The sequence below is a fragment of the Motacilla alba genome, chromosome 8, assembly GCF_015832195.1.
Source record: "Motacilla alba alba isolate MOTALB_02 chromosome 8, Motacilla_alba_V1.0_pri, whole genome shotgun sequence".
NCBI classification, from domain to species: domain Eukaryota; kingdom Metazoa; phylum Chordata; class Aves; order Passeriformes; family Motacillidae; genus Motacilla; species Motacilla alba.
Window position 1 is genome coordinate 27,360,466 of NC_052023.1, and position 22,821 is coordinate 27,383,286.

General features: G+C 45.7%; 1 protein-coding gene across 2 annotated transcripts; it reads left to right on the top strand.

Annotated features, from left to right (window-relative positions):
• The first annotated feature begins 421 nt into the window (after nucleotides 1–421).
• FAM20B (FAM20B glycosaminoglycan xylosylkinase) lies at nucleotides 422–22,684 on the top strand. Of its 2 annotated transcripts, none has more exons than XM_038144411.1 (7): nucleotides 422–818; nucleotides 4,141–4,227; nucleotides 6,136–6,245; nucleotides 8,358–8,529; nucleotides 12,189–12,380; nucleotides 14,258–14,317; nucleotides 21,418–22,684. In XM_038144411.1, the coding sequence occupies exons 1-7, from the start codon at nucleotides 442–444 to the stop codon at nucleotides 21,431–21,433; spliced, it is 1,014 nt and encodes a 337-aa protein (XP_038000339.1). In that variant the 5' UTR covers nucleotides 422–441; the 3' UTR covers nucleotides 21,434–22,684. The 2 variants fall into 2 exon arrangements, with proteins under 2 accessions (XP_038000339.1, XP_038000338.1); XM_038144410.1 differs by lacking the exon at nucleotides 21,418–22,684 and adding an exon at nucleotides 16,432–19,882.
• Nucleotides 22,685–22,821: the final 137 nt, after the last annotated feature.

The following is a 22,821-nucleotide window of genomic DNA, read 5'->3' on the forward strand; positions in this document are numbered from 1 at the left end:
GAAATTGGAGCAATCGCATTAAACTGCAGTTCCCTGCAAAAGTCTTGCCCGTGGTGGTTGCAGCTGCTGTGATTTCAGCTGTGCAGAGATGCTATCTGGCAGTTTCCCCTTCCGTGCAGATCACAGAAAGGCTGCAGGAAGGCAGCAAACCCGGTGTGTTTTAACGGAAGTGCTAGGGCTTTAGGACACAGGTTTCCACTAATGCAGGCTTACGTTCCAAGCATAAACTTGATTTTGAGTTTGGTGGGATCTGCGGGATTGTAAGTTTGTGTTTTGTTTATTTTTAGGGGTACCAGGAGATGCTTCAGTGCTGAGACATCTTTTACGATGCAAGTTATGCATGAAATCCATCAACTAACATCCCCTTCCTCACCCTGATCTCCAACAGACTTCCCGTAACGCTTGGAAGAAAGGGTCAGGGGAGAAGGGCTGAAAGGCACCATGAAGCTGAAGCAGCGAGTTGTGCTGTTGGCCATCCTCCTCGTCATCTTCATTTTCACCAAGGTTTTCCTCATCGACAACCTGGACACCTCGGCTGCCAACCGGGAGGACCAGCGCGCGTTCCAGCGGATGCTGGCGGGGCTGCGCGTGGCGCTGGACCCGCGCCTGGAGCACACGCTGCAGTCGCCCTGGGAGATCGCCGCGCAGTGGGTGGTGCCCCGCGAGGTGTACCCCGAGGACACCCCCGAGCTGGGCGCCGTCATGCACGCCATGACCACCAAGAAGATCATCAAAGCTGATGTGGGCTACAAAGGGACGCAGCTGAAAGCTTTGCTGATACTTGAAGGAGGACAGAAGGTCGTCTTCAAGCCCAAGAGGTAAATACTGCTTTCAATGTCTGCGTTAATTACTACTTCATTTATATATAATTTTTTCTCCATGTTTGTGGGGGGATAGACTGGAGATGGTATAGAAAGTAATCTTACCCCTAAGGAGCTGCAGCTGGGCCAATCATCAAACATGAGGAGAAGGCCTAACTTCAACAGGCCACAGCTGTAACTGATGAGAACCACAGGAGCTATAAAAGAGCGGGTTGGCTTGTCAAGAGAACATGCTCCGAAGTAGGAAGGGAACTGGAGTCAGTCGGTTGCCTGGTGTGTGAGAGAGGGTGTGCTCAGAGGAGCTGCTCACTAGAAAATACCGAAAAGGTACAAAACTTTTGTAAGAAAGAGATGATAGTATAAAAATTCCTGTTACATATATGCATATATGACGACACATGTTGTCTCATTAATGTTTAAGTTATGAATTTTTCTGAAAGTGGAAAGACATCCTGTTATTTTGGAGACAGAATAGAACCTTGTTGGTGCTCTAGTAACATTAGCTATCTCTCAGGCTATACAGTCTTGATACAGCCTGTCTTTAGATTGAAAGAATAATCACTGTGTTCAGTCCTGAGGGGATGTTTGTTACACCTGATGTTTCTGTGCCATATCTCCCTGACTGTGGAAGTGCAGCTTCTGGCAGTTTGGACACAAACTTTACCTCCTTGTTGTGTCAGACTGTAAGGAGAGGGTGCAGTTTAGGAACAGGGAAGGAAGGAAACTTGGCAGTGGTCTTAAAAGTACATATTCGTGTCTGGTGTAGTTGAATGTAGGCTGTAAAAATAGTTTGGGTAGGTCAGAGTGAGGGCCCCTGAGCCTCCTGTCTGCCACAGTGAGTACTGGAGAATGGAGGGTATTGATACTTCCTTGGTATGACCTCAGTTTACAACGATCCTCAGAAAAAAACTGACATGATTGAATGCTTCTGAAGAGTCTTGGCTGTAAAGCTTTTTGAACTGTTTGTCTTTGGGGAAGAGGAGAAGAAAGATGTTAAAAAGTAAGGCCGGGTGTGTTTCAGGAGATTTCACTGCAAATGAGAAGTGTCATCACAGAATAAGATTTTGGGTTAAGCAGGTATTAAGGTTTCCTGTCCTGTTAATGAGCGAGTGCAGAGGCCACAAAGATGTTCTGAGGGTTGGAGCACCTCTGCTTGGAGACAGGTTGAGAGAGCTAGGGCTGTTCACTTGGAAAAAAGAAGGCTCCAGGAGGACTTTAGAGCCCCTTCCTGTGCATAAAGGGGCTCAAGGGAGATGGAGAGGGACTTGGAACAAGGGTCTGCAGTGAAAAGACCAAGGGGAATGGCTTCACACTGACAGAGGGCAGGAATAGATAGGATAGTGGGAAGAAATTCTTCCCTGTGAGGGTGGTGAAGCCCTGGTACAGGTCGTCCAGAAGATCCCTGGAAGTGTTCAAAGGCCAGGTTGGACAGGGCTTGGAACAGCCTGGTCTAGTGGAAAGTGTCCCTGCCCAGCAGCAGAATTGGAACGAAATGTTTTTCCACCCAAACCAGTCTGTGATTCTATGATTAGAAAATGAGAAAAAAATCTCTGTATGGCCAGTTCCTGCCCTGGCTGGAGCTCCCCTGCAGGCCCAGACAGCATGAGCCTTGCACATGGAGTCCTGGTGGTACAAGAGGCATCTCCTCCAGTGAAAGAACTGGGGATTCACAGCATTCCCATAGAGCTTTCTGTGTCAGGGACTGCAGTCAAGGGTGTCACTGAGAATTAAACTGCATTCTGTAATGCCCTGTCTGTGCAGGCAAACACAGGCACTGAGCTCCAGCAAGGACATGTGCAGCTGGGAATGTTTATAGGAGCACTAGAGGGGGTGGCCTTGGCCATCCTGGGAGACCCATGTTTTGTTTGTGACTGCTGAATAGCCAGGCTTGTGGGCAGAGTCCTGTTCTGGTGCTGCAAGAGTCTATTTAACCAGCTTTGGACCTGAAAGCTCTGTCAAAGTTACTGCTAAAGACAGTTCTGAGCAAACTTAACCACAGGGGAAGAAGGAATTCCCTCATTACTTTTGCTCTGGAAAGGACTACATGCCTACTGTGCATGGAAACAAAGAGTTTGGTCAGGATTTACTAATAAATTTTAGCTCTGCAGCTTTCAAAATGTGACCATGTTTCCAAAAGCCACCTGTAAGTACATACCAAAGGGGGCTTGTTCTGAGGATTAGCTGTCTCACTTCAAATTTACTTGAAATTCAGCCTTATTTACTAACTAATAATACTTGCTGTCATCACATCTGGTGGTATATGTGACAGAAGATGCTGGTTTGGTGAAAGCTCCCATTTGGCAGCAATCCTGCACTAGTGAATTGTCTTTTGAGCTTTCTTGCAGAGAAGCTGGAGCATCTGCTCAGGCTGGGGAAGTTGACTGTATTCTCACCTCACATCCTCCCTGAGCAGGGCTAAAACATTGAGGCCCAGCTCTGTGCCTCCTCTTACACTGTCATTGCTACTGCTTGAACACATATCCTGCTGGAAATAATCCAGTCTGCACAATTTGATACATAGATGGAAGTAAGAAAATAGGTAACCTGATTTGGCCTTCTTTTATTTGAAAACATGTTGCATTTCACCCTTTGCTTGGTATCGTGGTATTTCACACTCAGCTGCAGTGTGCTGCTAAGCAGTATCTACACTGATCCACACGTCAGGCAACTGAGAAATTGGTGTTTGCCTTGACTAAGTACCATCTGCTGAAAGATAAAAAGGGGAGCAAAAGCCTTGCACTTCACCAAAATGCACCATTGTTGTTGCAATGAGTGCCTAATTTCTATTTTTTTGCTGCTCATCATGTCTTTTCTCTGCCAGAATAAAGGCTCTGTTTATACCCACTATTGTCCTCAGGTTCATGCTTGTTGATTTTCTGTCTACTAAAGACTGCATTTGCCCTCTCTCCCGTGATATAAGATTAGATTTGAGAATTGTTAATGTACAATTCTTTCTAACCCCAAAATCACCTGTGGAATTGCTGCTTTTCAGGATAAATAGCCCCCTGTTCCATAGCAGGGTCTGTGCTCTTTGTTTTAAGATGTGACTTGGCCTATAGTTGGATTAAAATGTATTAGTTGGAATGTGAGCTGCTTCCCAAGCTCTGGAGACCACTGTACATCACTGACCTTTCCTCCTTATTTACCACTTCAACAGTCTGGACACTTTAATCTCATTGATGTTTTTTCACTCTCCCATTGGCAGTCACTTGCAAAGTGACCCAGACACTCTTTAGCTATTATTAAATTGTTCCTCTGAACAGCAGAATTGACAGGGATTTTACATAGACTCACTTCATTTCACTCATTTCAATTCCAGATATGCCAGGGATTATATAGTGGAAGGAGAACCCTACGCTGGCTACGACAGACACAACGCAGAAGTGGCAGCCTTCCACTTGGATAGGTATGGAATTACTGCTTTATCTGGTTTTATTGTCTTTGGAAAGCACCAGAAAAAAAGGGGCTCTTTGAAGAATGCACCTCAGGTGGGAGCTGCCTCTGACCTGCCAGTTTACCACATTGAAGCCAAAATAAGAATTAGCTAATTCTGTGAAACTTCGTTTTGAGATCTGTTCAAGAGTGTAACATTTTAGATACTTGGGAAAAGTTTGGAAAGGAGAATGAGCCCTGAAACCACTCTAGCTAATATTACAGGGGAGAAAGAGCTTAGCCAAATGCTGTGGAAGAGTCTGAAATATTAAATATATGTGCTAAGTTCACGTCCAGTTCGCTTAAAAAGTCAAGACTAATGTCTAGACTAACAATTTAGTCTAGAGTAAATATGAATCAGTGCATCCTAGAGGAAATCCAGTTATTCATGTACTAATTATGCCTGGGGTACCCAGGTGGTTTTGTGGACCTGTGCTGGAGGAGCAATTACAGGAGAAAATGAAAATGATAGGATGTTCAAAGAATGGGACAGAAAACACCAGACACTGAATGTCAATAGTTATGAAATGCTGTTAGAGCTGCAATTTCACATAACATAAAGGAGCACAGTCTCTGTTTCCTCATAGGAGGATTTGGAGGTGAAAACACATAAAATCTTGAGAAAAGGAATAAGGAGGGACAAATGTAACAAAGGATAGAATGGTTAAACTGAAACTGAGGTTTCTCAGTACATAGATAAGAGCCTTATCACTGTGACCAAACTCATAGGTGGTGGCAGAGATGTTTGTTAGTCCTGATTCACTTGTGGAACTCATTGCACAGGCAGTAGAAATCAGTAATTCTAGGAAGAATTAGAATATCTAGGATGATAACTAGTTGAGTAACATCCGTTGCTGCTACAGCCAGCTTTGCTGGTGGGCCAAAATCAGGGTATATTAAGAAGATAAAAAGATAATGTAGCCAGATATCAGTCCATTTGTGCTTTCAAGGAGCATACAGGCTTCAGGCTCCCTGAAAAAGTACTGATTGAACATTCATCAAAGCCTCTTTCAAATGTCCAAATCTCACTTAACTCTTCTTTGCTGTCCATTTGGTCATGACTTTGTGCTCTTTTTTCTCTGGTCTTTCTCTGTGGCTCTGCACCTCTTTATTCTTCAGGAATACCTTTTCAGGATCTTTTTCTGAGATGCAAAGACCATCCAAAGGGTGTCAAAAGTGCATTAAGAGAGTTGGGGCTGACACTCCTTTGATCTTTGTACTTCTTTAAGCACTTCTAAAATTCCATTACAAACACCCTAGTCATTTGTGGTCACGGTGCAAAGGCTGTGGCAGGCATGGGAGTGGAACCTGGATCTTGTAACTGCAAGTTTTGTGGTTGTTCTTCCCACCTCTGTTTTTCCAGGCACTTCTCAGGCATTCACTTTTATTCTACCATTATCTCTTCCCTTCTCCGTCCTTGAGCCAAAAAAAACAACTCTTGGATTGGTTGCTTTCAAGTGTGATTGAATTGGGCTTAAGCATATCATTTTAATAGACAGTGGTTCCCACAAACTAGAAATGATCTTTCCAGGTGACCAGCCCACGGGCCATATGGTTTTATTGCTTCAGCCTGCTTCAGACACATGATGGATATTTCTGCTGTGAGGTCTGAGTTCTCAGAGTTGGAGCATGGTGCATCCTCTGTTGCTCTGCTGCAAATGCTTTAGTAAAGGAGTGTCACTGATGTCCTATAAAGTTTAACATCCAGGCACAGGAGAAAAATGAGTTTCCTTACTTTGCCTCAGAGAAGAGAGGAAGTTGCTTCAGGGCTTCAGCTTTACTCTTCGATCTCTATCATCTCTGACAGAGACTGTGAGGGGTTTTTGTTTTAATTTTGAACTTGTTGCAGATTCTCAGGTTGTGTTTTTTCACCCCACACCAGAATCCTGGGTTTCCGCCGCGCCCCGCTGGTGGTTGGCAGGTTTGTGAATCTGCGCACGGAGATCAAGCCAGTGGCCACGGAGCAGCTCCTGGGCACCTTCATGACCGTGGGTGAGTGCATTCCATGGACTCAGGGAAGGAAAAATGCTTAATGGGAAAAAAGAGCCGTGGGAGCCTGACACAGCTATAGAGCAGTTAACCATGATGCAGGAAGCTCTTTCTGTGCCAGGAGGCATTTTGGATAACCCCGTTTGGAGGGGGAGGAGGACTTGGTTTTCTTCAAGTAGTGTTCCCTCATGCTGCTGTTACAGATGGGATTTTTATTTTTTGAGTAAGAATTTTCTCTCTGCTGTCAAAAATGGTTAGAAAAGTCTGTGATTAGACCTGAAAAGAAAAGAATAAAGTTGTATTTAATGTGAAGAGAGTGGTGATTTGGGATAATTTTTAGAGCTGACACACTGGTTGGTATTAGATGTCTTTTGTGCTGCATCAGAGCCTGCAGAGCATTTACAACCAATGGCAGAACTTCCCTGTGTTGTTTACAGTAATAATGCTGTGAAGGACACATAATAGAAGCTATTAATGTGAACTCCTATCAGGTGGTCATTAAGCACCAAGAAATTACTTATGCTGCAGCCTTAACTCCCTGAGGCTTTCATAAACCATCCAATTATCACTCTTTTGTTTGTTTGTTTCCTTTCCTAATCAGAAGGCTCCAGAGATGATTGTTCCTTACTGCTGGTAACGTTCCTGTTAGCAGCCCTGCTGGCAGTCTCACCTGCTGCCTGACACTGCCACTTACAAGGTGCAACTTCCAGATGAAAGTTTCAGCTCAGCCTCATCAGCCCCTCCTGGCATTCACGTGGGGTTCCTGCCTCAGGCAGGCTTTACATTTTCCAATTTCAGCCAAGATAACCAAGCTGTTTGCTAGCAGCACTGCTGACTTGAGAAGTCAGGCTCCAGAAGTGTTCATCGCTCCTCCTTAGATTCCTTGGAACTGCTGCTCTACAAAGCAGGAACTAAAGAAATGGGTGGATCTGTGGAGGAGGCTATGATCTTTTGTCAGGCCAAATTTGGCCAAGTTTCTGAGGTTTTGAAGAAGAGAGAATTCATTCATACTCAGTGCAGGTTTACTGGAGTTACAGCTAGAATCTCAAGGAATTCTGTCTCTTGCTGGACCTGCTGCAGTCCCTGGATGGGAAGAGAGACTTGCAGGCTTTCCATACAAATAAGAGATGTGGTCTGCAAGCTCTGTGTTGGTGATGATCTGTGACATCCTCAGGTTGTCTGGCAGGATACTGGGAGCACAGGGTCTGGACGGAGGGCTGAGAGTCGGGGATGTGTGAGGGTGGAAGGGGAAAAACATGGCATTTGGAGAGCTGAGCCTGCTCTGGGGAGGATATTGGATCTAGAACTGAAGGAAGAAAGGACAGAGGGTAATCCCAACCAAGTGAGACATAGCTGAAGAATATTTTGGAAGAACATCTGTGAGCATGGAACTGGATTTAACTTGGTGAGGAACAAGTGAAGGTGGGTTAAGAAGAGGAAGATAGAAAAGGTTAAACTAAAACTACTAATGCAGGCTGCTCTAGATTAGTTGATGCTACAGGATGCGTCAGTGTTAACTGGACTAAAGGCTGCAGCATTTTGTTGATCCTCTCTTGTCAGAAGACACTGATGAACCTTTAACAGATCTGCATTCCTAGATCATGTGAGAATGATACTTGTTTCTGTCTCCTCTACCAAGTCAGCTCAGGTAGCTGAGACATGTGGCAGGTCTCAGGGCACCAAATTCTTTTGAGTTCTGATGTGTCTCTTTTCACTTATCTCTTTTTGGTCAGCTTTTTCAAGTAAGTGGGAAATCTGGCACATGAAGTATGAAATGTGAACAAGCAGTGTTAACTTTGCAAAGTCAGGGTCCTTGGCTAGGAAAGGATCACAAAAAACTTGTTGAGAGTCTGATGTATTAATTCTCAAAGTGATAAAGTCATTAGAAAATATCATTGCTCTCTCCTTTTCATATTATTCTTTAATTGCTCTGAATGAATGGATGTCTGTGTAACCTCTTCTGAGCCTCCCTCTCAGAGACAGGACCCACGAAGACAAGTGCAGTGAAATCCTGTCATAGGGAAGCCTCTGCTGCAACAACATCCTCCTGAATTTCAGTTGAATTCCTTGGATTAATACCTCTTGGTTTGATACCTCTTAATTTTTCTTTTTAAGGCAATAACACTTGCTTCTATGGGAAATGCTACTATTGTCGGGAGACAGAGCCAGCCTGTGCAGATGGGGACATCATGGAGGGCTCAGTGACCCTGTGGCTGCCAGATGTTTGGCCCCTCCAGAAGCACCGGCACCCCTGGGGCAGGACTTACCGGGAGGGCAAACTTGCCAGGTATGAGAAGGTGGCAGTGTTATTCCTTACAGATGACCATTTGCACTAAAATGACCCTGGCAAATGCAGTGGTTAATGAAAGAGCTCTGAGGGCTTTCAAAACCTACAGTTGTGTCGACAGCTTTCTTAACACAACAGTAGAAGCCAAGAAGTCCAGAATAAAATTTAAATTGAAATGAGGAAGAAAAAAAATTTTCATTGCTTTCCACTGTCCTTTTCCTGTGTCTTGGCTGGAACAGAACTCCACAATGCAGTCACTCCAAGCTCTGAAAGTCTTGTCTGTGGGCAAGCTAAGATTCTCCTCCTGTGCCACTGGACCTTGTGTTGATGCTGTGGCCCCTGAAATATGGCAACACTGTGCCATACCTGATTTCATGACCCTTGTAGTTCGTTTTCAGAGTTGTGGAACTGGTTTAGCTTAAGCTAGGCCCTGTGTCGTGGTTTGACACTGGCCAAACACCAGACACTCACGAAAGTTGTTCATTTACCCTCTTCTGATACAGTTGGGCAGAGGAGAGGGAAGAAAATTAACAAAGGGCTCATGAGTTGAGATAATGACTAGGAGAAAAAAAAACACTCTAAGGGCAAAACAGGTCCAAATTTAAAGGTGTAAAGTAAATTTATTATTAACAGAGTCAGAGAAAGATAATGAAAAGTAAAATAAGCCTTGAAAACACCTTTTTCCCCCCAACCCCTGCTTCCTTCCCACCAACAGCACAGGAAGACAGGGCATGGGAGTTTTGGTCAGTTCATTGTTGGAGATCTTTTCCTGTTCACTCAGGGAGAGGAGTCTTTTCTCTGCTTTGCCATGGGGTCCCTCCCATAGTCAAGCAGTTGTCCTAAAACTGTTGTGGTGTGGGTCACTTGTCCATGGGGTGCAGTCTTTTAAGGATAGGCTGCTCCAGTCTGGGAGCAAGGAGAGAGCAAGCAAGCCCTCTCTTTCTCTGGAAGCAGGGGCCCTCTTTCTCTCTTCAGGTCTCTCACAGCTTTCTCTGGTATCCACCCACTCAGCCATGAGCACTTTTCCCATGGGCTGTGTGTGGATCTCTGCATCCCCCATGGACTTCATGCATTACAGGGGGACATTTTGTTACACCATGGTCCTCACCACGACCTGCGGAGCAATCTTGGCTCCTACACCTGGAGCACCTCCTCCTCCCCTTCTTTCTTTTCCCCATGTTGTTTTCCCTCACATGTCCTCACTTCCTCCTCTTCTCCAACTAGAAGAAAAAGTGCTGCTTGTAGGTACCATTGTCAGCTTCCACCAATTCAAAGATTGTTGCAAGATCCCACAGTGTCCAGAGGTCAGTCCCATCTAGGTTCTGTCCTGGGGAGTCACTTGTCATGTTTCCTCTGCTGGCCATCAGAGATTGACTCTGTCAGACGTGGTGGAAGCTTCCAGCAGCTTCTCACAGAAGCCAAACCTGTGGCCTTCCCCTGTTACCAAAAAATCAGGCTGTGCCACATCAACACACCCTGGAAAGTCTTTTGCTTTGAATGCCATCAGTATGTAGTGATCATGCTGAGCATGTAAAGAATGCTAAATCCCACATTTGTCCTTCTTTAAGCAGCTTTCTACAATAGATGTAACACATCTGAGTTCCTCAGGTGGAGATGTTTTTGCCATGATCAGAACAAATAGGTTTGAGCTTAGTAAATTTTTCCAAATCTGTCTTGAAAGTGATTAGAAGAGATTTTCAGTCCTTTATCTAAAGTATCCATTGATTTCCAATGATGTGATTGTTCTCAGAAAGAATCTCATCCAAAGGCTCTTTTGAATTGTTTTAGGGTATAAAATGCACAGATTGAATTCTGAGCAGCAGGTGTTTTTTCTTTCCCAGCAGGTCAAAATCAGCTGTGTTCAGTACATGGTACATTGCGGTGATGAACGGGATGAATTTCTTGGAGGTGTTCCTCCTGTTGAGAGGCTCCTTTTCATCACACCCTGCCTGCTTACCCACCTTGATTCCTGTGCTGATTTGATATTTGGTGTATTTAAACTCACACTTGCCTCCTTCAGATGAGGTTACAAGGTTCTGGTGTTTTTCACCGTGTCATGCTGCGCATTTCACTTTGAGAGATCAGAATTAAAGGTTCTTGGTGTCATGCTCTCCTTTTTCTGTGCCTGGTAATTGTGAAAAAACAACTCCGTAAGAATTTTTTCCTGCTCTAGTTGCTGTTTTGAGTTGACCTTTTGAACATAATTCACACAGGCACATTAGTGTATGTAATTTTTAATGGAGGTGTAATAGACAAAATCCCTGACCTTCCAAGGCCTGTGCTAATACAATATAAATTATCAGAAATGAGTGTTGGATGAAAGTCTCTCTTGAAAGGCTGCATGGAAAAGGAGAGAGAGCATATTATATCTGAAAACTTGTGGCAAGGAGATTAAATACTGCTCTGAAGTAAAAGGAGAGAAAAAGAAACACTTGAGGGAGAGTGGGATGCAGCATAAGAAATGTACCCAGAACAAGGAAAAGAGGTTCTGAGACTGTTGCTGTGTGGATTTGTGCTACACCTTGAGTGTGGGCTGGACCTTGGTGCAAAGATCCCTCTTCCTGGGGGGATTTGGGCACAGCATTTGAGGACATTGGTGATCTGTTATTAAGAACATTGAGAAGATAAATTTTTAAGCTCTCTGATTTGGATACCTGGAAGAAAGGTGGGATATTGGGATCTCTAGTTCCAGATCACTAGAAGATGAAGTGGGATATGTGGCAGTTGTGGTCATTAAATTCTGATCTTCCTACTTTTATGACTATCTGCAGTTTTGAGCATGTCAGCAAGTCTCTCCAGCTTGTGTTTCTTCCATCTCTGTTTCCAAATCACAGATGGTTTAAGGCATTTCCAATTTACTGCTATTTTGTGAAGGATTGTTTCAGTCCTTACATGGAAGATGTCCTTGCTATTTAGGTTGACAGATGGAAAGGGTATACACCAGAGATTTGGCTGTTTTGGGGGTGGTGTTGAATAGCTTTGAAAGCTGTAAAGAAGAAAATGAGGAAATTTAAAATCCTAGCTTTGGAGAATTGAGACATGACATTCATGTTACGAGATTACAAGGAGAAGGAGATAAGAGGGAAGCTTGAAATCATGTCAGTGGAGAAGATGGTGAGATACTCTACAAAGGAAGAGGGGAGGAAAGAGACAGCTGTGAGTGAGGGAGAGTGACCACTGTGAAGCCCTTCTCCTGGGGGCAGAGGAGCTCATCACTCACCACGATGAGGATATTTGCATTAAAAAGAAAAAAGGAAGGGGATGGCTGGAGAGCCAGATGGAAACAGCTGAAGGCAATGGGAACACACACAGTACTGAAGTGTTCCTTGGGAAGTTGAGAGAGGCAAGGCATGGCAGTGATCTTCCCATAACATAGCCCAGCCCCTGTGGAGTTGTGAAGAAGCAAACTCTGACTCTGTTTTCCATAGGAAGGTGATCTTTGTGTGTCTTTGAACTGAAATGACAGCTTGCTCCATAGGCTGGGATGTTAATGCAGGCTTTACTCTTCTCATAAACACTTGTCCAGCTCTTCCTTCTTGGTCTAGCCTGGGCTGCTCCCCTTTCTTGGTGCACTCAGAGGTGTCTCAGGGCAGCTGTAGCTGCTGTTGCTGTGCAGGGGCAGTTCCCTGAAGGGCTGCTTGGTTCCCCCGCGGCTGCAGGTGGGAGTATGACGAGAGCTACTGCGACGCCGTGAAGAAAACGTCGCCGTACGACTCGGGCCCGCGCCTGCTGGACATCATCGACACGGCCATCTTTGACTACCTGATCGGCAACGCCGACCGGCACCACTACGAGAGCTTCCAGGATGATGAGGGAGCCAGCATGCTCATCCTGCTGGACAACGCCAAAAGGTGAGCCTGGGCACAGTCCTGCTGGCCTGGCAGTGCTGAGCGCAAGGGCACACATTTATCTGCTCTGTTGCTCTCTGTTTTCTCTCTCTCTCTCTAATTTATTCTTTAGTATCTTTTGTAAGAGTCTCTCCTTTTTATCAGAAATTACTCACCAAATCTTAGGGTCCTTCAAAGGCTGTGGTGCTGACAGGACAAGGGGGAATGGATTCAAACTGAAAGAAAGTGGGTTTAGATCAGATATTAGGAAGAAATTCTTCCCTGTGAGGGTGGGCAGGCCCTGGCACAGGGCGCCCAGAGAAGCTCTGGCTGCCCCATGATCCCTGGAAGTGTCCAGGGTCAGGTTGGACAGGGCTTGGAGCACCCTGGTCTAGTAAGAGGTGTCCTTGCCCACGGCAGGGGGATGGAACAAGATGAGCTTTAACCCAACTCTTCCAATCCAAACCATTTTAGGACTCTGTGATTCTGCTCTGTGCTCTAGATACTCTTCTGTCTTGGCAAAGTTCTACTCAAGCTACAGAAACTCCCCAATAACACAGTATTTCCCAAAGCAACTTTCAAAGGTTTGCTCAAGTCTCTCCTCCTATCCCCAGAAATGCCCTTTCCTTTTAGGCTTTTAATTAATGGAAGATTGAAAACTTTGGCTTTTTTATTTATCACCAGTCAGTATAAGTGAGTGCTGCGATAAAAGCAGATCTTTCTAAAATGTGATTCTGAATAATTTGGCATTCTGGATATGCCTACTCTGGCTTTGAAAGGTTAAAAGTTTAGAATGGAGGTCAAAGTGATACCAAACACAAAAATGATGATATTCTAAATGTGGACATTAACTCTTACCTGAACAAAAATATTTTTAAAATGTTTTTAAATGTGAGTTCTTCTGTCTTGCTATAGTTTTTTTGTATATTGTCCACTACAGTTTAGGTTAAAAATCATATTGAAGACACAGCCTTATTTAAATAATAACAATTTGATTAATTTTTCTTAAAAACATAAAGGTCATCAACTTGCCTTTCTCATAATTTAGTCCAGAAATTCTGGATTATTTATTTTTCTGGTGGGCACTCCATGTGCAGTGGCAGTGAGTTTCCTTTCTGTGAAGGACCAGATCCTTTGAAATAATGGGTCGGGGACAGTTTTTTATAAACCATGGCAGATCTCAACTTGGAAGGGACCCATAAGGATCATTGACCTCAAATCCTTGTTTCTTACAGGGCGACCTAAAACTAAACCATGTGAGTAAGAGCAGATGCTCCTTGGTGCCATGACCACTTCCCTGGGTGTTTATTGAGTTTTAAAGCTACAAATAACAGAATTATTTGGGCAGCATAAGCCAGGCCCCTACAGCAACTTATGTTTATTGAAGGGAAAGTTCTTAGTTGAAAACAGTATTATGAAGAAGATGAAACTATGAAAAGTAAATCCAGCATGTGTTTGGATGAAGCTTGAAATACTATGGAAGCCTTTTGGCTTGAAATGTTTAAGTTGATCACCTTGTTAGTGAACTGTTGCTGCTGTTAGGTTCCTTCCCTGCCCAGCTGTGTTAGACAGGCAAAGCTCCCACTCTGCATGCCCAGAATAGTAGTTATTCCTTACCCCTGCATCATTTCTGAACTCCTCTAAAATGCCTTTCTCAGGTGCCTTGGTCTGATAAAGAACTGGGTATACTGTGCTGCTTCTGTTTACCTGCTTAGCTGATGCTGATGAAAGTTATATCTGTGACTGGTCATGGCCTGTTTATATTTTAATTTAAATGATTTGATCTCTTGGAGCATGAAATTGCCTAGTATTGATTTCTCTGAATTCTTTACAAAACCCTTTATGTTGAGAACAACTTTAGGAGTTCAGCTGGTTCACTTGGTTTTCATTTTGCTTTTCAGCTTTGGAAACCCTGCCCTGGATGAAAGAAGCATCCTGGCTCCTCTCTATCAGTGCTGCATGTAAGTGAAACACAGGGGTGCTGGTCACTTTACTGATGGAATCCCTGTCCTTAGGTTTGCAGTATCATTAACTTGGGAGTCTTCTGGCAACCTGGAAAGGTTTGCTCGGGTCCACAGTGCTGTACTTTTTGAGATATTGTCTGTTTGATGGATGGGCACTACCCAAGGAGCTGAGGAATCCATTTTCATGAAGGCAGAGGGTTGGCTGCAGAAAGCATTCTCACCTCCAGGTCACTGGTTCAGCTCTATCCACCGTCAGTGTGACAGGCACTTTGCATCTGCAGCTGTCCCATCCAGCTCCTGACAAATCAGCCTTCACATCCCAGCTTGAGGTCTCCCTGGCAGTAGTGAAGGATGGCAATTCAATCATTTCAAACATGGTTTCTAAAGGAAACTGCAGCCCTGCTCAGGGGGCTTCTCTCAAGTAAAATGTGTTCTTTATTTGCAGAGTTTTGTTTCTGCTTTGGCCTTTGAGCTGTGGTTCTCTTTTCAGAGGCTGTGACTTTCTGATTTCTGTTCTGTGTCCAGTCTCTTACCAGGCCATTGCTACTTCTCATTAGGAAATAGATGTTCCAAGGGCTGGAGTACTTGTCCTCTGGAATAGCCTGAGAGAGCTGAGGTGTTCAACCTGGAGAAGAGAAGGCCCTGAGGAGACCTCAGAGCCCCTCTCCTCCTCTGAGGAGACCTCAGAGCCCCTTCCAGTGTCTAAAGCGGCCTCAAGAGAGCTGGAGAGGGACTTGGGACAAGGGCCTGCAGTGACAGGACAAGGGAGAATGGCTTCACACTGACAGAGGAGAGGGTTAGATGGGATATTGGGAAGAAATTCTTCCCTCTGTGGAGGCCCTGGGACAAGTTGCCCACAGAAGCTGTGGCTGCCCCATCCCTGGAAATGTCCAAGGCCAGGTAGGACAGGGCCTGGAACAGCCTGATCTAGTGGAGTGTGTCCCTGCCGATGGCAGGGGGAGTGGAATGAGATGTTCTTTAAGGTCCCCTCCAGTCCAAGCCATTCTGGGATTCTATGAAAATTTCCAGGAAGAAAAATACTGAGATATCAATTTCCTGACTCTTTTACTTCAACATGAACTCCTTCAAGCCTTCCAAATGGAGCTTGTCTGTGAAGCTTGTCATTGAAAGGTTCTGTCTTCCAAATTCTCTGGGACCTTTGAAACCTGGGACCTTTGCAGAAAGCCTGAGCTCTCATCTTGCTTGCACTAGGCACAGCTCCCTGCATGCTGCAGTACACCTGGCCTGTGTTCTGCAAGATCCTTTTAAAAGTCAAATGGAGAACAGTTAAAGAATTTTTAAATTCTTTCGTTTTCCTACATTAATTTTAAATGTATGTTTAATTTCATGCTTTACTGAGATTCTTCTGGAGTCTTTGTCATCTTGATTCCCCCAAATGCAACCAGAGAAGTTTATCTCTGTAAGAGACTTTGCAATTTCCTGCTTTTCAGATTTTCCTTCTTTCTGGTGCTGGGCAAATACCGTATGATAATTAATTTGCGTAATTGTTTTAGCTATAGGTTTGTTACAACACTTTCTTATTTTGCTGGTTTTATTGGAAGCCATCAAATCCAAGAGTTTAGACCAGGGATGCTAAAGATTTGGCCCTGAAAGGTTTGGGGGAGAATCCCAAGAGACTTCTCAGAACATGAGAGTTGAGATGGGCTGACACAAACAAGCTCAGTGGCCAGTGAAGAGGAAAGGTCACTGCTGTGTGCTCTTTCTTGGAAGTTTGGTCAACTGCCTTTTGTCCTTTGTGATTCATTACTGGTCAGTGATGCTCTTCCTGAGGTGACTTTTGTTTGAATTTGTTGATTTTCCTTCCTTTTCTTTCCCTTCCAAACTGCATCTGGGAGGCTGCAGGACTGAAGACCTTCTGTGCTCTCAGCTGGAAGTGTTCCTGTGTAACATCAGAGTTATGTCACACCAGATGGATTCTTCATCACCTTTAATTTTCAGATTTCATTAGATCCTGTCTGGGATGCAGTTCCACCTGGACCCTGCCATCCCAAACCCACTTCTGCACTGAGTCTCCATTCTTGATGAGCCGGTATTCCCAGCGGGATGCAGCAGGACCCTGGTGTGGTGATGTGTGTTTGTTTCTTTTGCAGCATCCGGGTTTCTACCTGGAACAGGCTGAATTACCTGAAGAACGGAGTGCTGAAGTCTGCCTTAAAAACTGCCATGTCGCACGACCCCATCTCACCTGTGCTCTCCACCCCTCACCTGGATGCCCTGGAGCAGCGGCTCCTCAGCATCCTGGCTACAGTGAAGCAGTGCACAGACCAGTTTGGGCCAGATGTTGTGCTGGTGGAAGACAGGATGACTCTGTCTCACTTGTAATCGTAGCGGAACACGAGACGAAACTCCTTTTTTTAAAAACAAACAAACAAAAACGCGATAGAAAAACAGCACAATCAGTTCAGAAGGGCTGTGGCCAAGATGGACTGACAGGAACAGGAAAGCTCCCGAGCCAGAGGAAGGGAGGTGACACTGGCTTTTTCCTCGGGCTGGCAGCAGCGAGGTGGGAAGGAGGCCTGGGATGGCTCGGCCCCCGTGGTGGCGTGTCCATTGCCGGCAGTGGGCATCGCGCTGGATCAACACGGCTCCGGGTGCTGGTGCAGAGTGTGGAGCACACAACTCCTTTGAGGACTGCATCTGGAGGGGACCCACGGAGATGAACAGAACAGTCCCCTCCCCTTCTCTTCCCCCTTTACTCTGGCGAGTTTGTTCATTCAGGGTTGTACACAATCAGCTCTGAGCTGGTTGGGCATTTTACTGCTTCTCTAGAGAACGAGCAGGGGTGAATAAAATAACTATTGGACTGAAGAGTTGTGCCACCCCCCCGGGGTGGGATGTTCTTCTGATTGTCTGAGGGGTGGGAAAGGGGACTTCTGCTGCTCACTTGGCTTTTCCTTGATAAAAGGCTGGGAAAGGGGGCTGCCTCATATGTGATAATGCTTCAGTGTTTTTCCTGAAGTCCTGTCAAAGGTTTATCCACAGGGTTGGAGATTTAGGAGAGGACAGGGTGGTTATACAGCACTTGATAATTAAGGGGTTATAGTAATTTTCCATGTGTCTTGTCCCTCTTTTTTTTAAATTAATCTGGCAAGGTCTGAGTAGAGAAAATATCCTTGCAGTCCTGTGTCCATTATAACTAAATGTTCATTCTCGTAGCTGAGGAGGACAGAATCTGTCCTTGGAAGCAGTTGTGTGTAGTGAGGTCAAGCTGCTTTAGTGTGAGCCCTGAGTGCTGTGGAGCCTCGGGGCATGTGGGACTGGGGGAAGAGGTGTTTGCTGGACTTCCCCAGTCACCAGCAGTAACCTGAGGTGTGCAGACATCCCTGAGCTGTGGTCTGTCTTCTTCATCTCAGTTGAGAGAGCTTTCTGCTGCTCCTTGTGACCACAGCTCAGCACTGCTGTTCTGGGGACACCAGTGTTGGGGTTTCACGTTCACCTGGTTTGGCTGTGGCTGAGCTCAGAAGCTGTGACTACTTCCAGGAGGTTTTCTGTCTTCCCCAGTTGCTTCCTGCAACCCCCACTGCGATGTTCTGCCTGGGATGGTCATCCAGGAGTCCTCACTGATGGTTTTGCCATAGATAGAGAAAAGTTGGCTTTTCAGGGCAGGCTTGCAGCACTCATCTCGTGCTAGTCCAGTTGTCCTTCAGCACTGCAGCCTGTGCTGAGTGTGTTGTGGAGCTGATCACCTTGGGGCAGGTCTCATTTCGTGTCTCCAGAAGAGAAGCAGCTCCATCACTGTTTCCAAATTGAACAGCTGTGCATCAGTGTTCAGCCAGCATGGTCCTTAACGTAAGGAAGGAGCTCCCTTCCCCAAGTGATTGCAGGTTACTGAACTTGAGAGCAAGAGCACCAAAATGTCAGTTTGAGCCCTTTGCCTTGATCTTCCTGTCAGGATTTCTCTGACTGCAGTGTGGCAGGCAGGTGAAGAGCTGTTTCCTGTTCTTGCACCTTGGCCACACCTGATCCTGGAGGTGTCAGGGAGAGAGTTTATCTGAAAAATGCAGGCATTGGTTTATTTTGCTGAAGTCTTTTTCTCATTGCATGAGCAGAGCATCTTGAAAGTAGAATGTGACTGTTTACCTGGGATTGAATTCTGTGTTATTCTTGTGGCTCTCTGGACTTGGCCACAATCACAGATGGCATAGAGCAATGAGATGATGGGATGGGATCTGGAGTTATTTACTGGAGTTCTTAGTGAGGATGGTGACACACAGCCAGCTGTGAGGACACTGTGAAGCTCGTGCCTCTATCACCTGGTAACAGAACGCACTTGGGGTGGTGCCTGTGGGGCAGGAGCAGGTGCTGGTTCAAGCTGTTTCCCTGGAAATTTCAGATGATTTACCCAAAGAGGACATAGTGAAGCACATGATTGGTGGCTTGCAGCATTTCTAAAAGCATATTCTTCTCTTTGAGCTTAAACATGAGCTCTTAATATTTTGGGAGGGATCTACCAAAATTTAATTTTTGATTTCTCTATGATCATTCTTGATATTTACATTTCATTTAATAATGGGCTCAAAGAAAGGTCTTTCAGTCTTTGAAATTAAATTAGTGTTGAGGACTTACATATTGCTCTAAGCTAAAGCTTTTGCTGTTAGATGGAACCTGGGGATGAGTTTTTTCCCAGTATAAATGTCAAAGATTTAAAGCAGGGTATTGGTTTATTTTGGTTTACTTGTGGACAAAGGGCATGAAGTCCAGCATTATCAGTAGAAGGAAGCAAGAAATGGGTGTTTTTTGGGATTGATTTTTTTATTTGTGATATTGATGCTTCTGGTTGCTGTAAACACTACTGGAGGTTGGTGTTCTGCAGCAGGAAAGAAAAATAAATTCCTCTCTTAAACCAAAATCAGGAAGATCTGGTTTTGGCCTTGTGACAGTTTCTGCCCTTTAGGCAGTGATGGTTGTTTTGCTTGAACACAGAACGCTGAGAGATTTTAAACTGTAACCATTGCAAAGGAAATAAGGAGCAGCATCCACGTGCCAGCAGGCTCTGCTTGAATCTCTGAAAAATAACATTGTTTGCAAGGCAGGTGCTCTGTGGAGGAGGTTTTCCAGACACCCTCTGATTCTTGTTCACTGTGCACGTGTCACCCACTGGCCCCAGATGTTACACACTGGTTGTGTCGTGGCTATCAATGATATCAGAGCACTGGAAGCACAGAAATCAAGAACTAATTAAAGAGCCTCATCAGCCATCTGCTATTTACCTCCTCCTTCCCAAGTCAGCCATCAGGGGGAGGAGGCACTCGAGTCAGCTCTCCTTCCAGCAGCTGATGAACTGGAGTGTGTCTTGCCAAACAAACTTCAACTCAAAAGTACTAATTTATTAAGAAGGTAATTTATTTAGTGCAGCAGCTGGAGCAGGATGCTGGAAACAGACCCCCCTCTCGGGTGTGCCAGAGGAGGCTCCTGGGAGCTGCTGCACAAATGGAGTTGCTAATAAGCAAACAGAATGCAATCATGACTTTCTACTCCTATCCCCCGGGGTCAGATCCCACATAAAGCAACATTGTGTGAATAAAGATTTTAATAAAGCAACATTGACGGATTGCCTAAGTCTCTCTCTCCCTCCCCTGTCTGTCTGAGTTCCAACATGTGGTGGGCTGAATGTGAGAAGTGTTTTGCTGCTGCTGTCTCCCAGTTACTCCTCTGCTGATGGTTGTCAATGGCATTTACTCCAGTCATGTATATCCAAAAAACACAGCTTGTTTGCCAGAGCCTTGTTGGTAGGGAAAGAAGAGTGTCCCAAAGGGATGCAGAAATAAAACACACCTAGACTGAGGTGGTCTTCTGCCCATGCATCCCATGGCCTTGCATCTGCTGGGCACGTGGGCTGAGCCCTTGGCAGTGCCCCTGGAGCTGGTTCCAGGAGCCAGGGATGAATACTGGGCTGTGAGGGTTGTCTGTAGAGCTGGCAGGTGCTCGTGGCTGCCTTTGCTGAGCTTTATTGGGATGGGCAGGGCACTGCTTCCCCAAGAGCAGAGCTTTACTCGGGCTGCAGAGGAGTTTTTCTTAATGCCCCAACAGGGAGTGTTTCAGAGGCAGGAGGTGAGGTACTTCTGAATTCAGGGATCCTTGACCTGCTCTGTAGCATCAACTGGTGCTGTGAAACCTGTTTTTCTTTAAACTAGAGTTTCACACTGAAACTTGAGATTTCAGCATTGTTGAATTCGGTAAGAACTGCTTTCTGGGGTTTATTTTGAGGGTTTTCTGGGGGAGGATGTGCTGGGTTTTTTTTTGTTTCCAGCATTGTGTGCTGACAGTGACTTTTCCTTTCCTCCATCTCTATTTTTGAGGAGCCAATTGCTCAGGGAGCAGGACAGGCTTCTTGCTTGTGTATGAACAGTTCAACAGCTACAGATGCTTTTAGGTTCTGACAGGCAGAAACTGGCAGTTGAGAGCTGTTGTTCCAAGCACTTTGTTGTGCTGCTGCTCTGTATTTTTGGAGTGGTTCGCCATAGTAACAGAGTGAGAATTTGTATAACTGGGAGACTGTAGTGTTTCTGATTATGTAATGAGTGTACTTTTACAAAAGAATGAACACAAACAACTTTGAGCCAATGGAGAACCAAAGGGGGGTTGAAAAGAAGCACTTTCCCTGAAGTCCTCAAATCCTTTCCCTACAGTTTTTTTAATTGAATCTAAAAATTAGGAAAAGAAGTCCTTAGTTCATATATCCCAAGTGATTGGTTCTTTGTAGAATCTCAGTATTTTTAAGAGACTGGAGATAGATAGGACTTAGTGGGGGAACAAGGAAGGAGGGGAAAGGACTCCTCTCATACCCTTTATTCTAGATCTTTCTTTTATTTAGTGATCTAATCCACAACTGAGCTCTGGAGAGAGGCTCTTCTCCCCCTGCCTTCTGTCAGAGTGCAGAGATGGATGTGCAGAAGAAATTGCTGTATGGAAATGGGGAAAAAACTAAAAGATGGGTGCATGGCATTTCCCTGGAGAGCCTGTAAATGAAATTCTGGATTGTGAGGTTCCCTCTGAGTGTTTGCTTGTCCCAAGCTGCATTGGGGTTTGCAATGAGCCAGGCATAACCGTTTCTTGTGGCGCTGTTTTCTCTTCAGATGGCAGCTGAGCTGAGCTGAGGTGGTGGAGCCTTAATCGGGAGCTTGCTGCTCACCAGGACCGACTGCCTGGAATACCCAGCTGTGAGTGACAAGCTGAGCACCCTCCCATCAGCTCTAGGGCTGTGCAGGTCCCTGCAGCTGCCTCTGCTGCCAGCCTCACCTCAAGATCAGCAAACTGCACTTTGGGTTTCAGCTGAGCAAGGGAAAAACCCACGTGCTTCCTATCCCCCTTCAGAGATTCCCACAATCACTGGGGTTGGAAGGGACCTTAAGGATCACCCCGTTCCAAGCCCGTGCCATGGGCAGGGACATCTTCCACCAGACCAGGTTGCTCCAAGGCCCATCCAACCTGGCCTTGGACACTTCCAGGGCTGGGGCAGCCACAGCTTCTCTGGGAATCTTGTGCCTGGCCCTCCTAAAGAACTGTTTTTCCTTCTGGCTCTGACTGTGTGCTACACTTGGGCAGGGCTGACATCCTAGGAGTTATGCCATGAGCTGGTGCAGTGTTGGACAGTCAGTTTATCCTTCAAAATTTTCTTTTTTTCCTTTGTAACATCTAACCATCTGTTTTTTACCGCATCTGTCCCTTTTAATAAGCCCTTTTCAGCTAGAGCAGTTATCCTGGGTGGGCAAAGTTTGAATGTTCTACCTAGGAATTTTTATATAAATCTGTATAAATGCTTGAAGTACCTCAACGAGTTTTTAGAAAGGCTGACAGCAGTTTATTTTGCTGTGGCTACAGCAAGTTTTATTTTTAATTCATTTCTTAAATGCACGATTTTTAGTTCTGTTTCAGTTGTTGCAAGGGGTGTTCAGGTTTCGGCCTCGCTGTTTTTGGAGCTGCAGGGGCCGTTTTGTTAGTCCCAGCGTGCGAAATGCTGCTGTGCAATATCTGCAGGCACCTGTAGATGGTGATGCGCTCTGCTGCACGCCCGGGCTGCATCCCCCCTACCATCCCCCCGGACCAGGCAGCTCCCGGGCTGCAATAATTCCATTTATGATCCTCCTTACTTTTATTTTTCTGAGCGTGTGGGATAACACTGAAATCCTTTCCGTTTCCAAAGCATTTTGGCCTTGGGCTCAGTGAGGATATCAGGATAGCAGGCAGCCAACGCAGCCTGCACAGCCCTGCTGCCCCCTTGTTCTTATTTCCTCGCCTCTTATTTTTGTGTCCGCTTTGAAAGGACACTGAGGAACAGCTGCCATTTGCTCTTGCCTCCGTGGCCGCAAAACCTCAGCCGAGCCGCTGGGCTACTTAAAAACCCGATTCTTCGCTGCCCCGGGCCCTCGTTGCTGGTGCCGCGGCCGTGCGGGAGGCGGAGGCCGGCAGCCCCGGGCCCGTCCCCAGCGCCTTCCCGCCCAGCCGGGGCCGGGCCCGGGGCGGGGCCGAGCTTCCGCTGC